Genomic DNA, 15281 nt, shown 5'->3' on the forward strand with positions numbered 1-15281 from the left:
TGGAGGGAGTGGTACCTAAAAGTTTTGTAAGAATTTTTGGACACATGATCTGAGATTCTGAAAGGGGTCAACATGTAATAAATGATGGGATCACATAAATAACTTAATGAGTTTCCAATTTTGCTGCTACCAATTTCAGATTTGACTGTTATAAGCATAATATAAAGTTACTGCCAACTCATATAAAATCAGTATCTTAACAAAATTAACCAAGGGACCACATAAAATATATCAATGAGTTTCCAATTTTGCTGCTACCAATTTGAAATTTGACTATTTATAACCGTATAAAGTCACTGCCAACTCATATAAAATCAGCATCTTAACAAAATTAACCAAACAAATAGACTCATATAAAATCAGTATCTTAACAAAATTAATCAAACATATAGACATGGGCGTTTGGCCCTCCTCACCTCTTCCCCTCCATTCTATATTTATTACAAATTTTAATGTATATATACTATACAAACTTTCATGTATATATATTAAACTATACCAAATGCCCATTCTCAAAAAATAATTTGCTCCTCATGTAATGAATTCCTGGCTACGCAGCATTAATTAGTTGAAAACTTGGAGTGATTAATCTATTGGTAATTTGGTATATAGCCAACATTGAAGTCCAATTCTACATCACTAATAAGATTTTCGCACTTTTGTAAAAAAAAAAGTTAATTATAAAGCTTAAGATCAGCCAAAGCTACAGAGATAACCGTCATTTGCATTACAAATTTAGTCTAATTTTAATCTGAGCCAAAATATTTTCAAAACTACTCTCTTCATTTTTGTTAATTTAGTATAAAGAAATTATATGTTAGTGTATATACCTTATGTGAAATCAAAGCTTGATTTTCAAAACTACTCTCTTCATTTTTGTTAATTTAGTATAAGAAATGATATGTTATATACCTTATGTGAAATCAAAGCTTGATTTTCAAAATTACTCTCTTCATTTTTGTTAATTTTTAATTTCATAAAATTCATAAAAATCAAAGCTTGATTTGTTATTTTATTAATTTATTTGAAATTATAGAGAAAACAAGCAAATCGAGCTTTAATTTTTATGAATTTTGTGAAATTAAAATTTTCAATAACATTTTTTAATGTATTAGAATCAAACTAAATATATAAATCGAAATGAACAACGCTAAACGTGAGTCAAACGAGACCACATAAGGAGCTTACACATAATATGTAACGTATTCCTCTCCCCAAATTTAAGCAAGTGATATTAAGTGAGTCAACATATCATCCATTACAAGAAAATGATATTTGAGTAAGTTAAGTGAGGAGTCTATAAAACAAAATTTTAAATAGTTGATTATTGCAAAAAGAAAATAACTAGCGCAGCATTTGCTATTTATTTCGTAATTAAAATAACAATAATTTCATTGCCCATAATTCTTCATTTTCCCCAATCCATGTTGAGGAAAGTAGCAAAGAAGAGATAGAAACCGCTCATTTTTCCTTTAACCAATAAGACAAACAAATGATAAATTATTATTGATTCTCTTGAATGAAATTATTATTGAATCTCTTGAACAAAAAATCAGATATGATCTCTATAACATATAAGGAAACTCGAAACAAAGTGAGTGATTCAGAGTTCTATAGCAATAGTTTCAACCTCAAATATCCAAATAGGTGGAATTTAGGAGCACTAAATATAAACAAAGATTTTAGCAACATACACATCCAACATTCCCAACTGTCAGATTTTACCTACAAATACATAAAACTCGAAAATCAGTTAAAAAAGAAGGCAGACTCTACAAATATTTTCAGTAGCTGTTAGGCTTAGGCTGAGCTAAAGCACTTTATTGCGCAGGAGACGGGCTTCGCTTTCTCTGCCTGTGACGAGCAGCATCGTTCAGAGTCACCCGCTCTCCATCAATACCAGTGCCAGGTTTTCATCTTGACACTATATATGGCATTAAGAATTTACAGTGTGTTCCATGTTTTAGTTATTCTTTTCTTGTTCTGTGGGTCCAGATGTGTCGTCGTCCTGTTCAACAGTTCGGTTCTCTTCAGCCGCTTGTGTGGAATGTGAAGGACTGGCAGCATAGTCTTTTGCATCATTAGGGCCAGTATCTGCAGGCTCATCGGTGGAGGCTGGGGAAGGAACCGTTTTGTCGCCGGGTTGGTCCTCTAATTCTACCTGCAGCTCGCCATTGGGTAAGGATGGGAGTTGGTCTGCATCAGATGTGTTTGCAGTATTTGATGGCATGGGGTTTTCAAAAGAATCGGAACTTTCCCTCCACTCGACCCACTCGGGTTTGTCGGAGGAACTCGTCTCACTTTCTCTGGAGCCCTCCAGCAATTTAGTAGGTACGTCATCAGCAACATTTGGTTTCTGCTCGGAAGGTTCAGATGCGGCAGTATCAGCTAAGTCCTCATCTTCCTCGACAACGACATCCCCAACACCAACATGGCCTTCGGTGTTGGGGGATGAAGAAGCAACAGGAGCAGCGCCGTGTTCATCAGCGATTCTTCCATCTTCAAATGCAAACCAATTTGAGTTTGTAAAGAGGGATCCACTGCAAACAAGATCACAAATCACAATGAGGCTGGCTATTTTGTTCAAGAAAAAAATTGATTTAATAAATCAACTTTCACTAATCTTTGAGCTTGTGGATACAAGAAATTAGAAGAACTATAAAGGTAAAAGTTAGAAATTTCATTTCCATTTTTACCTTTCCTGGTGATCATCACCCAACCTGAGTGAAGAAATGACAACTTCAGCAGATTCATCATCAAAGTAAACATCCTGAAAAAAGTTATCATAGTTAGATGATTAAAAAAAGATGAGATTTGACAGAGTTAAAAAGGATGAAAAGGACAGAAATATAAATTGTGGCGGTGCAAAAACTTGACACGGGTTTAAGTTTAAGATGGAGAGCGTAAATATCAAAGAAGCAGAACCAAAATTCGCAAGATATTAAATACCAATAAATTTTCTCATCCAACCCATCACTAAATGCAATCAATAATTAAGTCATAATGCTCAGTCATGTTCATACCTCATCATCCCGTTCCACAGAACCATGAGCCTGCAAAAAAGCAAACATATAAACTATTCAGTCAATGGTACAAAGGCCACTTATTAGCCTTTTTGGGCCTCTATTAACTTTTATTATCTAGAAGAAAAATTGAAAACCAGAGCAGTAGCAGTTAAATAAAAAACAAACCTCCTCGGTATCATCATTACTGTATATCCCATATCGGAAGGCCTGGCTCAAGTTATTCGCCAATGCCGCAACATCATAATCCCTATCTTGGTAATCATCATCATCACTATCTCTATTCTGATCCAGGAGTGTAGTGGGCCTCCTGCATATTCAGAATAATGTCGTGTCCAGAATGAGTTTGGAATTTAGTTAAATACACTATGCAATTTCAGAACACCTGGGCCAAAGGAATAATGCTGAAACATGAACATGATAATAGAGAGAACTAGAATCGGATACAAGGGTGCATGTGCATATATGCAACGCCCTCTGAGCATGCAACAACTCAGTTTCTCGTGCATAGTCTATATAGCTAATGCTACATGCAGAGGAGACCATATTTATGAACACTAACCCGCATGCCCACTGTGAGACATTCTCCACAGCGTTGCGCTTAAGCAGGACATTTGTTTGCCAATCAACCCAATCACTATTTCCCTGCCAATTAAAAGGTAACAAAAAACTTTCTTTAAAAATATACCAGAAACTCAATAGCATTGATGCCTTAGCAAGATTCAAAATATACTGAAACATTGGCATTATCAGTCTACTAGCAGCACCTCATAAGGGTACAAACAATGCTAATTTGTTAAGATATATGGGTAACAGGGAAAAAAGGATCAAAGAAATAAAGAACAAAGGCATTTTAAAATTAGTTATTCATAACAGTATATCTGTTATATAGCTTTAAGCCAACAGATAACAATGTCGCCTTTAGTTGATGATGATCATGAACCAAGAGAGGAGCGGTGTTTGAAGGCAGTTGCAAAAACTAACAGAAAAATGCAATAAAAGACATCAAATAAAGATTGAACAAACCTGTAGAAATGTCTGTATGTCACTGTTGCTATCCCCCAATTGCACAAGCTTGTTAGCAATACGGGTTAGGTGACCAATATTCCCTACCCTGGGTGGTGTTCTTCCCTCCGCGGATACAGTAGGCTGCAAAATACATTACTATAGTTCAGTATTTAAGAATGATTTGATTCTTTACCCCACATCATACAAAGCCAAAACAATTGTGATGAAAAGAATAAGAGCAAGTGATAGAAGCAACTACAAGTTTAAACTGCAGTATCAAATAATTACCTTGCTCGAATCAACAGTTAAAGTGAAGTTTCTTTCAACTTCAAGAATCCTCCCAACAAGATTGCATTCGTGAAGCAGATGTTCCAAAAACTGAGGGTTCTTACTCTCAATGCAAGATAGTATGATGTGTTCCACATTAGAATGCAAGAAATTATTGTATGGATACCTAAAAAATAGTAAAATCAAAATTCTCAATAGAGACTACAGAGTTACTAGTATGAGACGGAAATGGGTAAATAACGTACTCGAAAAACAATTTTAGAATATGCTTCACAGCACCCAGGCGAATTAATTCCTTTTCTGCAACTTCATTGCTGACAGCGACCAAGACTGAGATGAACTCAATAATCTACAAGACCCAATCATTGTTCAAAATAAGATTTTGGTTCAGCTGTATTGATTAATTCACTTATTAAGACATAATGTTGGAAAGACATGAAAAAATGAAATAACATAGAGATGCAGCCAAGTGAAGTTATATAGGTAATGCACAAGAGATTTGCAGTTATTAGTTGGATACAGAACATTCTTGAAGAATAAACATCTGACAACAAACACTCCTTGAGCAACAAAAGATGTACCTTCAAACGATGCTTTCCTAGAGGGGGTTGCAATTTTCCGTAAGTAGTAAGCAAGACACGCTCTTCCCATGAAATATCCAAAAGCTTGAGCAAATCACCTGCCAAACAAATCAGTAGAGTTATCAAGCCAGTCTCTAATGAAGATTTGCATCACGCTTTTCACAAAAATCTCCTGAGAAACGTATTTGAACAGACAAAATAAACTAAGAGCCATGCATTTGCATTGTAATTTTGTAGTGAATCCATAATGGTTTAGAGAAAGAAAAGGCTGAATGGAAGCTTCAACTTTGTTAGCACAAGCAATCAAATCCAAGAACTAACCTAGTCCATCTAGCATGCTTCTGACAGTCTCAGGGCTAGCAGTAGTTCCTGATCCTTGTGTCATTTGACGGGTATACATGTAATATGTTCCTGAAGTTAACCTCTTGGAGTCTAGCAACGATATACAGACAGACAACAAGTTAACCAAAACAGATTTTGGGCGCGAGTCTTCCAGAGCATGCCGGAACAGTCTTTCAATGAAACTGTGACAACAACCAGTCCAAACCAAGATAAGAAAACAATTTGATGTGGTTTCTAAGAACAAAAATAGGTAGACAAATGGACCTCGGGCTGGAGATTTTTGAAGCTAGTCCTGGTGGAGCATAACGAGTGATTGCACAAAGTGTTTCAGCTGCATTAGCATGTACTTCGGGGGAATCCTGCAAACCAAAATAGCACACACATCAAAAGCTCTGTGAAGCAGATCAGTCAAATTCTTGGGGATGGCCGGAAAAAAAAGAAACATGAAGAAGTAGGCTTCATTTGTCAAAATGCAATTACTCAACTTACCCCCACCGCAGTAGACGGAAGAAAAAAAGTTATAGAACAAAATTCTACCAAACATAAACAGTCATACATACAAGATTGTAATGAATATATACAAACCGTGTGTAAATGCTGTAAATGAAGAGCTTTTGCTCCACAGTAATAAAGGATAAATGAGCAAAATAGGCACGACTCCCAAACAGCTATACAACCTCAACAATCAGAAAAGGAATCTCCAACCATGCCACAGTCCACACACCCTAAATAACCAGACTCTGGGGTAAAGAAGACAACACTGTCAAGTCAGGGTACACATGCTTACTGCAACTTACAGATGAACTAAATTTGTCAACAATCATTTCCAGCACATTCATATCTTCCAACCACTGCATAGAGTCCGCACAATTGGTGTAAATATGTTCATCCGCGCCGATTAGACGTATTAAAACCTGTTCAACAAAAAAAAACCTATTAGTATTTTTAAACAAATATGCTTAGTAAAAGAGAGGCCTGGGTGAGGATCAGGGTTTGGAGGAAAGGATTAACAGCATACCTCCATTATAGATGTAATCCCAATTAGGTCAACCAGCCTTTTAATGATATCCTGATGAGCCTGTAAAAACGTTAATAAGCTTCTCAGTAAATACCATATAGTACAAGGCAGTAAGTAGGCTGATGAATTATCCCTCTAAGAGGAACTTAAATTCCTGCATATTACATTAAACCAAAGAGTAATGGATTCTACACTTATTTAGAATAAATAACTGAGAATTACAAATCATGAATATAAACCCTGGAATGACTGAAACAAGATGGTAAATGGTAATGCAGGAAAACGTACAGTGCCACCTGCTAAACTGTTCAAAACTTAAAAGTTATGCATTTAGGAAGGAAGTTCTCTAAAAACATGAAATCTCAGTAGCACTTCTCTTAGAGATCAAGTAAATAGACTGTACAATATAGAATTATTTCCATCTCCGTTGCTATGCATCATGTTGTGACAATAACAACGGCTTAAATTACGCGGTTTTATGTTCATAAATACTTATATTTGTCTTTCAAGTTTCAACGATGAACATAATAAGCACTGCTTATCAGCCTACAACCATAGCAGATATACAAATACAGTTGGACTCACTTGTATGTAGTTCATTAAAGGAGTTGTCTTTCGCACCAAGAGGCACACAACAACCTGGAACATCAAAGATCAAGGATCAAATACACCAGCCAGAAATGAACAAAATACCTATATGCAATATATTTAGTCATTTGTACATAAAGTATAAACCATACCTTGCTGAAATAACCAGCCAACAAAGTGCTATGGGAACGCTCAGGTTCCAAAAAGGAAAACAGCAGATCCACTAACTGTGAACCAAATGCAGGAGGTAACTAGTTTAGTCCCATATAAATAAGGTTTAAGCTTTTAGATAGACCAGATGAGATAACGGGAAATGAAAAAAGAAGAAAAGATAGCATTACAAATTCCAACCTCATCATCCTCTATCAAGGCCTTAAGAATTATATCGACCTCACAAGTGAAAATCTCACAAGCTACAAAAGGAAGCCTGTGGGGAGACAGAAGAAAAATTACATAAGTCAAATTAATTTGAATGCCCTATACATCTTTATTGCAAATATTTGGTATGCAGTTAATTGTAAACAAAATACACCTAGAACATCTAAGACACATGCTTACTTGAATATTCGTTCTTTTTCGGCACCTTCTGGTGGTTCTTCCACGATGTATTGAACCAGTTTTTTTACATTAGCTCTTTCCCGTAAACTGCAAGAAATTTTGGCTGTTAACTAAAGGTGCAAAATCAAAGAAAATGATGTTTAATCCTATTATTACCAAAAAAGTAATAACAGGGACATTTTAACAAGAAAATATAGCTCCCATGATTATAGCAGAGAAGGAAAACAGTTCATTTTCAGCGATCAATCAAGAACCCATGAAGATCGATTACTACACAAACTACTTAGCTGATTATCATACTGTCCTTTGCATCTCATCTTAATTCAACCTATACAGCAAATTCTATTTATGCCCAATTACTGTGTCAAACCTTACATAAGAATACTCTCATGTGATGATGTACTTCAAAAAGAAAAAACATAAGATATGCTCAGTTATGAACACCAGAATATCCCACTCCATTCTACACAATATAATGATTAGAAAACACAACAAATGTTGGAATATAGAGGAAAGCAAAGGAAACTTGATCTCACAAATTAATGAGACGGCCATTAAGAGCTTTGCATTCCTGAATGATTTCATCCTCGTCCAATAGCTCCTCCAGTGTAAAATCATCTTTGTCCAATATGGTCTCCACCTAATATCAACACAGTCAGAACTTAGAAACAATAAATATTCCATACGTGCAATCAAGTAATGCATGCTTTTATCGGGGTTTGCATGTCGTAATAAAAGAATACCATTACCAATTCTGACCATAAAGCCCAGCACGGTATCCACAACAATTTGTACAACTATACGAATATAAGCTAAAGGCTTGCAGTCAAAGTCTGAGAACGGTAAATAAAAAGGGAAATATCTTCCCAGATCATCCTTCCACCATTAAACGGAAAAATAACATATTTTGCATAACCCGTAGAAAGCATGCAGCTTCTCATTTCTGCGCTGGAAAATACGAAAAAGTGTCTCTTGTTTACCTAAGCCGTCGAATTTGATTATGCAGCATCCCGTCCTATGGTTATAAGTAACATTATTTTCAATTTGAATTACTTTTTTCTCCACTCCAGTCAATGTCAAGAAAAATCTACAATAATGAATCTTGGACAGTTTATTTGTGAAAAAATGAATCACTTCTATTCTTGGAGCTGAGGTATTTGAAGAATGGATTTTCGGTCCCTTTTGTCCATTGATTAGGGCAACATCTTTTCATGTCGAAGACACGGGTCAATTCCCATTGTTCAAAAGCAGACTACAAAGATCACTCAACTAGCGCCATCGTCCTCATTTCCTATTTCCAACTTTGAGTAACGTGTAGCTATTTTTCTCAAGCAAATATGGTTTAAATCCGACGAGCATGGAATTCGCTGTCTAGCCTACTCAAAATAGAGAACCTATAATACAAATACAGCTGGAAGGACTTTAGGAACCCGACAGCACGAATACACAGTGGCACCAAGTGTGGCACTCCACTAGGCCGATGTTACGTCCCATTGGATGAATTGCACGCAAGATTAAGTTTGACGAATAGGATCCCCTCCGATCAATAAGACTCCACCACGGCACACTAGCCAAATAGATATGAAATCATGCAAGACTCCAAAGTTAGACTCTCCCCCAATTAAAGAACCCCTTCTCGACCCAACAAACCTCAACAGCAATACAATAAACGCACAACGATATCCAACTTCCAAGTAACAAAATGCCAACAGGATTGGATCCAACAAACAGAAGAAACTACCCAACAAACAACACAAGTAACATCTCTTCGAATAAATAAGATCACGGGAACTCACTGCGGAAGCAGTGGAGAGACCAGCCATTCGCCAGAACATGTTGAATCCCCAAAGTGCAGCGATCGAATTGCAGACTCCTGCTCAGATCTGTCCACTCAAAAACCCTAGCTCACACGCCCAGCGCCCCCTTAATTCAACAAAATCCCTGCAATTCCAACACAAATTAGTCACAACTCACAAACTTGTTGATGATTCACGGCACTAACACCCGCGGATTCCTGAATTGGATTCAATTTCACTCACGCGTAGAGATAGCTATATTACCTGCGAGTGTGTGTGGGAGAAAGAGTGAATTTTTTTCGGAATTTGCAGAAGAAATGTATCAATAAACCTACCGATCAAAGCGGAAACAAATATCCGTTGCTCAAGTTTTGATTTTTCTATGTGATTATCATTGACACATGTATATTTATTATTTGACTTATATCATATGTATCATCAATATTTAATTATTGCAATTAGTTAACCTAAATATGGTACCAGACTATTTTATTTCGTTTGGCAATTTATGGTAGTAGTAATTGTTCTGTATACTCAATTTTATGTCTAATTCATGATTATATTTTATGCCACACTTTGGTGTACATTAATTATACCATAGTAAGATAAAAGAAATATCTTCTTATAAGATATTAATATGAAAAATATGACTGAAAAAGGTTAATGTCATATGAATCTCCCTTTTGCATATTAACTTTATAATGAAATACTCCATCCATCACATTAAATATGCAAAGTTTGTGAATCGGCACGAGTTTTTACGTAGTGTTGTTTTGTGGGTTAATGAAGAAAAGTAAGGTAAGAGAGATGAAAAAATAGAGATAGTAATATTTCTATTTTAAGAAGACAAACTAAAAAAGAAAACGTTGCATTTCTAATAGGATAGAGGAAGTATAAAACATGGAGTAGTATTTATCATATTATAATCAAATGAAATGAGACATGTAATTACGAACATCCCAAAAATGAGTATTGAATGCAAACAAATGGAGTAGTTTTCAAGAAAATGAAATGAGTAGACTTATACAACTACTTTTGTAAGGAACTTTTCTCAACTTCGCGCAAATGAAATGAGACATGTAATGACGCACATCTCAAAATAGCAAAATAAGACATTTAATGGTAAACCGTAGACGGAGAGCGCATTAGTTTTCGAGGAACTAAAGAGCACATTATACAACCACTTTTATAGTAAGTTTGGACAACACTGAAGAAGCAGCTAACAATAATTCTTTCAAGGATTACCACAGCACAATTTATACACAAAGTGGCAAGAGTTGAAGAAATAATGAATTCTAAGAGCAACAGTGTGAAGTGGATTTAGAGCAGAAGAAGATAGGAGGGGGAAATCATTTCTAGCTGTCCTTGGGCAACTCCAGGTCCGGTCTTTGATCGAGAGCTTCGATTTCTGAGGTATCAGGAAAAGCATCCGGATAGGTTCCAGCAATCTTGTTCTTAAGGCTCCTACAAACAACATCCGAATAAACGCGCATTAGCTTTCATAGAAATGTGGCAAAAAAGACTCCCACGTAATGAATGTAACAATGATAAGGATCATTCGGGCAGAGTTTAACGAACTCATTACTATGACGAAACCGTTTTCCAGATAGATCGTTCCAGTCATTTTAGCATAAACACTAGTGTAGCTTACTTGGTAGGTGTTATTGAAGAAGACTACTATGGTCTATGCAGCTCCTAAATACGGAGTATATGCTCAATCGAAGAAAGCTTCAGTCGTGTTGTTCGTTTGTTCAAATAAACCGCGCTTGGCCTAATACCCTCTTCACCACACAGGATCATTTGCTTGAATTAAGTGCTCAAGGAAAAATCACATTGATATGTTAACCAAACAAGCGAAGGATGCTACTCGACTTCTCTGCCATTTTTGACAACAAACACGGAATTCTGTCGTGCCATTAATCTAATCCATATTGCTAAGGAAGTGTAGCTTCTACGAACATCGGAAAACATCTCATATCCATATGGATTTCCTAGCCCTATTTGAGTTCTATGTTTGTGGAAGGCTAATCACAGGGAGCTAACAATTTTTTGCAGCTGAAGATCACAAGGTTCAATCTGGCATTAATATGCCATCATCAAACATCTCTACACATTTCATAGGCTCAATTATCATCATCACAAGCATAAATTTCATCAACTCTTCTTAATTTCTCAAAATACTTCCACTCATCCAAAAAAAACAAGCTCTGGATACATTCATTTGTACATCTAAACAAAATAAAGCATCGTAAATTGGGGGAATTGAAAGGTAAAGTCGAAAAAACGTAGAATTTGACACACCTGAGCTTCTGAAAGATGTAATCCAGGTCCGATTTCATGGACCGCAAGAGGCGCGTGTTCTTCGCAAAATCAGCGTGCACTTCCATGAAGCAATTCTCCGAGTACTCGTTGAAGTGAGACAGCACTGCATTGCTGTCTTGCAATCTCCCCAATCTGCGTATTCAGCTCTTCGAATCACTAAATTCGGTGAAATTGTGATCGAATAACCAATTGACAAAAAATATGTTTCTATACATGAGATTTTGCGCTTGTTTGATCGAATCCAAATCTCGCGAATCAGTCAGGGTTCTGAATTCTCTCGAAATTTCGCTGGATGCTGATTCCATCGACTCCTTCACCTTTTCTGAATCCGCCATTTTCACTTCTTTTCCTTCTTCCTTGCTAATTTTGGGGATGAAAATTGAAATTAGCGGGCTTGAAGTTGGGCCGTATGATGTAACGGGCTTGAAGTTGGGCCTTGGGATGAATTAACGGGCTTGAAGTTGGGCAGTATGATGAATTAACGGGCTTGAAGTTGGGCCATAATCACAGATCTGTAAATAGAGTAAATGGGCCTTTAATATTTGGGTTTTTATAAAGATTTTAATTCTCCATGTGAAAAATGTTTTTGCATTTCCATTTCTTGATCTATATAGCAAGAGAGCCTTAATATGATAAATAAACTAATCAACCAATACAAATGCATAATCGTGTCATCTAAAAAATTAACGTATGGATCTTATGGATGTCTAAGAACATTATGCAGCGGCGGATTTCCCGGCAGACGTCCGACCGGCGTGCCGGATGTCCATCCGCTCGGGATGTCTTTGGAGATGTCCGCCATTGTGAAGTGGGATGTCCTTATCAGGGGCGGAGCCGCATGATCTCCAAGTGGGGCATTTGCGCCCTCTCAAACTTTTACATGTAGTATATTTTCTTCGATAAATTTGCAACTTTATTCATATGTCTTTATAAATGCCCCTCTCAATAACTCTAATTTTTCTATGTACTATAATTTTGCCCCTTCTAAGGATAATTTCTGGCTCCGCCCTTGGTCCTTATGACGTGGTAGTGTAGTGGGGGAGGTCCTTATGACGTGGCAGGAGGTGTTTTTGGGATGTCCGCCAGACATCCGTTGCATTGTGGATGCTCCAAGTAAGATATTTCAATATAATTTTAAATATATAATTCAATTACATACATATAAATTTGATTGGATCTAAATCTATATTGTGCAGGATTGGAAATTGTACAACAAGGTATAAGACTCATATCTCATTGTTTGTTCATCATACTAGAAAAAAAAAAAAAAAACTAATCTATATCACTGAAAAAAATTATATGCCTCAAGAAATAATGATGATGGCAGTCTATGAAAAATGGGACAAATATTTAGTTGTCAATATGTAAAGATGAGACACAAGTACGAAAGGTAAAAGCCTCATCATCCAATTTCAAAATTAATATGAATACAAATGAATAACACATGTTTCAATATTTTTATGAATAAATATCATACTATATATAAAATTTATTGCAACCCACATTACAAATTACATTAGGCCCAGCTAGAAAAAAGGCTAATGTAAGCAAATTATTTTAACTTTTCCAAAAAGTAAATAATGATTGTATTTCTGCAATATATAGCCATGGAGAAAAGCAAAGTAGCCAAAAATTCAACCCATCCCACACCCAAAAATTTATTTCAGATTTTGCTGTCACAAGAAACCACAGAAAATTAATGCATCAATAGTAGGTCAACAATGATCTTTTAAGTAACAGTGCCAATTCAATGATTTCAGAGAGAGATCACTTTGTAATTTTAAAAAATTATGGGGGGGGGTTATGCAATTATCCAGAAATGCTTATTGCATATTCTAAGCAACCGTACCATGAAAAGAGGGTTCAAGTGCACGCTCGTCTGAACAATTTTTGAAAGACTCAGAATTTTTTTGTGATATGGACAAACCTAAAGGTGTGAGGGATGGTCATTTTCTCATGATATGAAAAAATTACTATGAAGTTTGGTTAAATTAAATTGTGATGGTCACTTACCTTTCAACCTTGAATGTCCAAAAAATTTTAAGTAAAAGATGTTAAAACAAATACTTAAAAACACATAACAACTCGAAACACACAAAGGCTGAAACAACTCGAAATAGAAATGATTCAAGTCGAAACACACAAAGACTGTAACAACTCGAAATAGAAATGATTCAAGTATAATGGAATGAAGAGAATATTTTAAAATACACAAAAATGCGTAAAAAGTTACTTTATAAATGTAAATTTGAATTTGTGTATAACTCAAATGTACATATTTTATTTATTACTGTTGTGTAGTTGCTTGCATCTCTCATACACAAGTATGAGGCCTTGGGAGATGGACTTTTGGGAGCCAGTGGGTTAAGTCTCCCCTTAACAGGCCACTACATATCCTGATTGAACCTTGTCGGGTCGAAGTGTGGGGACGGTCAAGACGACGGAATCGCCTTTTTTGCTGTAATTAATATATCTCATATTTGATTTGTGAAATTATCACATTATGGCTAAATAGATTGTTCCATGCCAAAAGTAAAATTAGTGAGTCTCGTGTGTTTTGGTATTAGGTGGTTAGAGTGACACTTCACACTTTTATTTGGTTAGGATGATTTGATACATCTATCACATTAAATGTTACACGTAAATTTGTTCCCATTTATGTATAGTGAGAGAGGGAGAGGGAGAGAGAGGGGTGGCCATTGGCAGCAAGCTTTAACAGTGGCTCGATTTTCAAACGCAGCAAAAGGAAAGTCCGCCAATTAAGTCCAAGAGTGAGTTAAGTTGCCATGCCATCAATGTTCATCACATGAATGTCATACTCATCGTATCATGCCATGCATGTATATGCATACTCAAATTAAAACATAGGAGTAGTACTATAGTGCGTCCGTCCCGAGTGGCATGAAATCGTTCATCCTTGATTAAATGGTCAGTAAATCTATCTATGTCTGTGGGTGTGGAAGAAGTCTTAAATATTGAAACCACCCTTCAAGAGATACTTACAAATCAATACGACTGTTGGATATGGATCAGACTTAAATCTTTGGATCAGTTGTTCAACCCTTTAAAATGCCTGCAAATTAGCCCAGTGAATCGTCACTAGGTTAGCCGGTGGATCTCCTTAGTCTAACAACTAAAAAAATTAAAACATGTTTTAGCAAATTATCAAAAAAATCATTAAATTTAATTAAAAATATGGTCAATAGAAACTTTAAAATGATTAAAAAGTTTAAAATGATCAATTATATCATATATTTGACATTTTTTTCTTTAATTGACTAATGGCAAAAATTTTCGGCATATCCATAACTGAATTTATCAATGTAGCATGTACCTGTGAAAAAAATGTTTTTACTTTAGCACACACAATAACATTTCATAAATCCTCGCAGTCAATAAGAAATACTTCCTCTGTGACTTTGTCCACAAACAATAGTTTCATTTTGGTCCGTCCGCAAATTAATTCACTTTTATTTTTGATGTTTTTTTATTGTTTCAAGTGAGACATACTCCCTCCGTCCGTGAAATGTTATCCAGTTTTTTCATTTCAGTCCGTCCGTGAAATGTTGTCCACTTTATTTTTTTTTTCTTTCCATTTTTGGTAAATGAACACTACTTTCACAACCAACTTATTATACTCACATTCTATTATAAAACCAATATATAACGTGAGACCTATATTCCACTAACTTTTTCTTCACATTTCTTAAAATTCGTGTCGAGTCAAACTTAGACAACATTTTACGGACAAATGAAT

At 35.7% G+C, this 15281-nt stretch overlaps 2 protein-coding genes across 3 annotated transcripts; both read right to left on the reverse strand.

The window, feature by feature from the left end:
• Positions 1-1623: 1623 nt before the first annotated feature.
• Positions 1624-9641, reverse strand: LOC125194006 (uncharacterized). 2 transcript variants are annotated; one of them, XM_089057087.1, is made up of 20 exons: positions 9538-9641; positions 9203-9347; positions 7943-8046; positions 7407-7493; positions 7200-7275; positions 7001-7075; positions 6846-6899; positions 6261-6320; positions 6040-6156; positions 5507-5601; positions 5222-5424; positions 4901-4998; positions 4565-4668; positions 4320-4485; positions 4050-4172; positions 3586-3668; positions 3192-3333; positions 3024-3053; positions 2697-2770; positions 1624-2540 (listed from the first exon to the last, which is right to left on the reverse strand). In XM_089057087.1, the coding sequence occupies exons 2-20, from the start codon at positions 9239-9241 to the stop codon at positions 1964-1966; spliced, it is 2307 nt and encodes a 768-aa protein (XP_088913213.1). In that variant the 5' UTR covers positions 9242-9347; positions 9538-9641; the 3' UTR covers positions 1624-1963. The 2 variants fall into 2 exon arrangements, with proteins under 2 accessions (XP_088913213.1, XP_088913212.1); XM_089057086.1 differs by having other exon boundaries at positions 9467-9615.
• Positions 9642-10414: 773 nt separating this feature from the next.
• Positions 10415-11888, reverse strand: LOC125194016 (kxDL motif-containing protein LO9-177-like). Its single transcript, XM_048092008.2, has 3 exons — positions 11738-11888; positions 11504-11656; positions 10415-10666 (listed from the first exon to the last, which is right to left on the reverse strand). The coding sequence occupies exons 1-3, from the start codon at positions 11857-11859 to the stop codon at positions 10558-10560; spliced, it is 384 nt and encodes a 127-aa protein (XP_047947965.1). The 5' UTR covers positions 11860-11888; the 3' UTR covers positions 10415-10557.
• Between the last annotated feature and the right edge of the window lie 3393 nt (positions 11889-15281).

The sequence above is a fragment of the Salvia hispanica genome, chromosome 4 (assembly GCF_029641045.1).
Source record: "Salvia hispanica isolate PSC_SH4W2 chromosome 4, Shi_PSC_v1, whole genome shotgun sequence".
In the NCBI taxonomy this organism is placed as follows: domain Eukaryota; kingdom Viridiplantae; phylum Streptophyta; class Magnoliopsida; order Lamiales; family Lamiaceae; genus Salvia; species Salvia hispanica.

What these genes read in the sequence shown, in the direction of transcription:
- LOC125194016 (XM_048092008.2), bottom strand. Translation starts at nt 11,859, where the DNA reads ATGGCGGATTCAGAAAAGGTGAAGGAGTCGATGGAATCAGCATCCAGC. An exon ending in AAACAAGCGCAAAATCTCAT is followed by an intron (nt 11,657 to 11,737) that starts GTATAGAAACAT and finishes CTGAATACGCAG; the next exon opens with ATTGGGGAGATTGCAAGACA. An exon ending in TACATCTTTCAGAAGCTCAG is followed by an intron (nt 10,667 to 11,503) that starts GTGTGTCAAATT and finishes TGTTGTTTGTAG; the next exon opens with GAGCCTTAAGAACAAGATTG.
- LOC125194006 (XM_089057087.1), bottom strand. Translation starts at nt 9,241, where the DNA reads ATGTTCTGGCGAATGGCTGGTCTCTCCACTGCTTCCGCA. An exon ending in CTTTAATGAACTACATACAA is followed by an intron (nt 6,321 to 6,845) that starts GTGAGTCCAACT and finishes ACGTTTTTACAG; the next exon opens with GCTCATCAGGATATCATTAA. An exon ending in TTGACAAATTTAGTTCATCT is followed by an intron (nt 5,602 to 6,039) that starts GTAAGTTGCAGT and finishes TTTGGTTTGCAG; the next exon opens with GATTCCCCCGAAGTACATGC.